The following is a 3,997-nucleotide window of genomic DNA, read 5'->3' as shown; positions in this document are numbered from 1 at the left end:
AAATCCTAGAGGAAGAAGAGAGAAAGGGGAAGACAGAATACTTGAGGAAATAAAGGCTAAAATTTTTTCAAATTTGATGAAAAACCACATAAAATCTGCACATCCAAGAATCTCAATGAACTCTGAGTAGGATAAACTCAAAGAGATTCACACCAAGACACATCAAAGGCAAACCATCAAAAGACAGAGAGATACTTGAAAGCAGCAAGATAAGTAACTGGTCGCATACAAACCCTGTCCTGATACATGACTCCCCAGAAGCCCACTCCTTGAAACAATCCAGATAGAATCTGAGGTAACAATCATTGGTGAATCACCAACAGAGCCACTTATGGGTGGAGTCCAAGATGGAAAACATCAAGGTCTTTCAAACCTTCAAGTACTCTCTCTTTTCCATAAAGTCCCTTACCGGGGCCCTCTCTATCCTTTGAGCCAAACCTGACGAGGTACAAAGGGTTCAAGCAGTGTTTGGAGAGCCTGTGGGTGTGCATCACCAGGCTCTGACCCCACAATGACTGCCTGCCCTGGAGGGCTACAGGATTTGCCCAGTTGGGAATCAGCACAGAGGTGAGTAACCATGGCTTTTGATGGCTTATCATTTGTTCTAAGCATAAGGTGATGTGTAACATTTCCCTTAAAAATAAGACCTTGAATCATCTTGAAGTAGGATTGTGAAGACCAGGCATGTTTAATTCTTGTTTTTCATGTCTTCAGAGATGTACATCTTCAGTTTCATATTGTATTTTACATCTAAATACACCTGCCTATTTGATGGTGAGCATCTTAATGGATAGGGCTTGATGGTTTTTGGAACGTGTGATGAGGGAGAGGAAGAGCTCAAGAATGAACCCTGGGTTTCTGGTTTGTGTGTCTGGGGAATGGGGATGCCACCAGCTGCCATAGCAAACCCACCATCTCTTCACATGCATACACATGTGCATGCACACACCACACACACACACACACACACACACACACACACACGTTTCTCCCCGTTACCCTGCTCCAGGAAGGAAGATCACAGGGAAAACCTGGAAGTCTCCCCAAAAGTTCTCATGTTGCTCCTCTGTGGTGCTTGATGAGGTACACAAGTGAAGCCAGATCCTAACAGCTTCTTCCAGAAATCGTAAAATGGAAAACCAGTTTTCATGGCTAGTTCTGATATTGGATACCTTAGATATTGGCAATGTTTGGAGGTCTCTTTCTCCTCTCTTCCTCCCTCCCTTCTTCTTTCCTTCCACTATCATTTAGTTCATTGTGAACACATTTTTATAACGGCACACATCCAACCACCACCCAAGCAAAAAAGTAAAACACGGCCAGCCTCTGAGGAGCCCCTCTTAAGTGCTGCTCAAAGCCCACAGGAAACCCCCACATCACCCCCCCCACCCCTCATCTCATGAGTAACTGCAACCTTGACCCTGGGACTGACTTCCTTGCATTTCTCTTTTGTTATCACCCAGGTATGTTCCCCTCAACAACAGAGTTTAGTTTTGTTTGTTTGGAAACTTGATTCTCTGAAGCCCCTTAATCCTGCTTTTGTCTATTAGCACTGAGGTTCATCCATTTTTTTGCATTAGCCCTGCTATCCAACGCATGGCTATGCCACCATTTTCTATTCCTTCTCCTGTGATGATCCTTGGATTGTTTCCAGGGTAGCACGTACGAAAGTGAAGTCTTTGGATATGCTGTATGTGCATCCTGGCCACAATTCAGGGTTCCACTTCCTCTGGGAGTGGGAGTCGAGCTCTAGGTCATGCAGTGTCTTCACCATCACTCCATAGTATTTGATATCATGTGAACGTTCCTCTTGTTCCACATTCGCAATAATATTTGGCATTGTTCACCTTTTTGCTTTAATCCTTTGTTCCCAAAATGCACTCTTCTACCAAAACAGATCTCCCCCCCACACACCACAGGTCAGTGGGTGTCACCCTCCAATTCCCAGATGGCTTGTAAGGAGGACATTCACCTTTGAGGCTCCTGCTGCTCATGAGAAGACAGGCACAATTCTCATGAGAACCCCAAAACCTTGAATGAATCCTGAGTGATCTAACAGAAGGAAACCCTCTAGGGGACTGTGGTGCTTTATTGCTTGAAAGAAAAACCTATTTGTGACCTACCTCTTATCATGCCACCCTTTTGTGCTCTGATTTCCTGGTTTAGAATCACTCTCCTTGTTGGCTGAGATTCTGTTTTTAGTAGCCTTGAGCTTGAATGTATTTATCGGCCCAAGCTATGACCCACCCAGCATGTTCTCTACCAATAACACTTACCCAAGGAACAGAGAGCAAAAGTATGGACACATGTCCTACCCCCAGCATGTGACAGTCATGGACAATGTTCTCTCTGGTGCCCCCACAGGGTTTGACCAGCTGCCCTGGACTTGGCCGACAGCCCTGTTCTCCATCACAGCCACCCACCATTCTGGCTGCCTAGGAAGATGTTTCCTTTCAAGGTGAGCAAGTGGATGGGACTGGCCTGCCTCCGGTCGCTGGTAGTCTCCTCGCCCAACATTCGCCAAAAGAAACTAATCCACAAGCTCCAAGAGGAAAAGGCGTTTCGGGAAGAGATGAGAATATTCCGTGAGAAAATAGAAGACTTCAGGGAAGAGATGTGGAATTTCCGGGGCAAGATCCGTGCTTTCCGGGGCCAGATCTTAGGTTTTTGGGAAGAGGAGAGACCTTTCTGGGAAGAGGAGAAAACTTTCTGGAAAGAGGAAAAAACCTTCTGGGAAATGGAGAAATTTTTCCGGGAAGAAGAGAAAACCTTTTGGAAGAAATACCGTACCTTCTGGAAGGAAGATAAGGCCTTCTGGAAAGAGGACAACGCCTTATGGGAAAGAGACCGGAACCTTCTTCAGGAGGACAAAGCCCTGTGGGAGGAAGAAAAGGCCCTGTGGGTGGAGGAAAGAGCCCTCCTAGAGGAGGAGAAGGCCCTGTGGGAAGATAAGAAGTCCCTTTGGGAGGAAGAGAATGCTCTCTGGGAGGAAGAGAAAGCTTTCTGGGTGGAAGGCGGCGGCCATATTCCCAGGGAGCTGGTGCCTGTGGACGGGCCCTACAACGCCAATGGAGGGCCGCAATCCCCAGCCTTCCCCAGAGGCCGCGCCTAGGGAGCCCAGGAAATGCAGGGCCACGGGATCCAGACTCCCCTGGATTGGGATTCAAGTCCAGGGTCATCCCATGTGCTAGAGAAAATAAGTGCTTATTTGTCTCCTTGCTTTGAAAGATCTAATAAAATCCTGAGGAGAGGTTTGAAAAACCAGGTCTTTGAGGAAGGCTGGCTGCCCCTTTTCCATATTCTGTGATTTTTTCCAAGGTCACAGTCCTAGTCTAGTCTGTATTGCTGGCCACAGGGCTTGGTTCCAGGCAGTTCACAATGTCCCCAGCCTGGGCTTCTGCATACAGCTGCTATCCCTCTCTTCAAGAGTAGGAACACGGAAGGAGAGGCTCAGGCAATGCCAGCTAGAGACACCAGGAACAGAGAGGGACTGAGATATCCCACACTGTCACATTGAGAGGCAATTACTTCTTCTTTGCTCTGGTGAGGCTTGGAGGGCTGGTGTGGGTGACCACTTTCTAGAAAAGGCTGTTGAGTTATTAATGATTCATTTGTGCCTCTTTCTCACCAGACAGGTTTTTTTTTTTTTTTTTTTTTTTTTTTTTTTTTTAACATGCAGGCAGAATCTCTTAAAACCTGGCTGGCAGTTCTAATCCCACCAAACTTCTTAACTGCCTATTCTCTGTCCACATGAGAAAGAGCCTTTGACATTGGTCTGGGGCTCAAGAACACTGCTCAAAAGCACTGACCTCCTCTGATGGTGGAGTCAAAGTGGACCCCACAGGATGCTCTCGGAGGAATAGGGCTCTGTGGGCTGAAGGAAGGTGCATGCCCCCACTGTACAGATGAGGAACAGAGAAGCAAAGTGATTGCATGTGGTCAGGCAAGTAGCAAATGGAAGGTCTGGAACCAGAAGCCACATTGTCTGCCTCTGGGA

General features: G+C 47.0%; 1 protein-coding gene across 1 annotated transcript; it reads left to right on the top strand.

The window, feature by feature from the left end:
* Positions 1-511: 511 nt before the first annotated feature.
* On the top strand, positions 512-3,112 carry CCDC70 (coiled-coil domain containing 70; the record flags this gene model as incomplete). The annotated part of the gene is made up of 2 exons (XM_081302584.1): positions 512-567; positions 2,365-3,112. Exon 2 carries the CDS (start codon positions 2,444-2,446, stop codon positions 3,110-3,112), a length of 669 nt encoding a protein of 222 aa, XP_081158710.1. The 5' UTR covers positions 512-567; positions 2,365-2,443.
* Positions 3,113-3,997: the final 885 nt, after the last annotated feature.

The sequence above is a fragment of the Spermophilus citellus genome, assembly GCF_964194105.1.
Source record: "Spermophilus citellus genome assembly, chromosome: 1".
NCBI lineage: Eukaryota > Metazoa > Chordata > Mammalia > Rodentia > Sciuridae > Spermophilus > Spermophilus citellus.
This window is presented reverse-complemented; position numbering and strand designations above follow the sequence as displayed.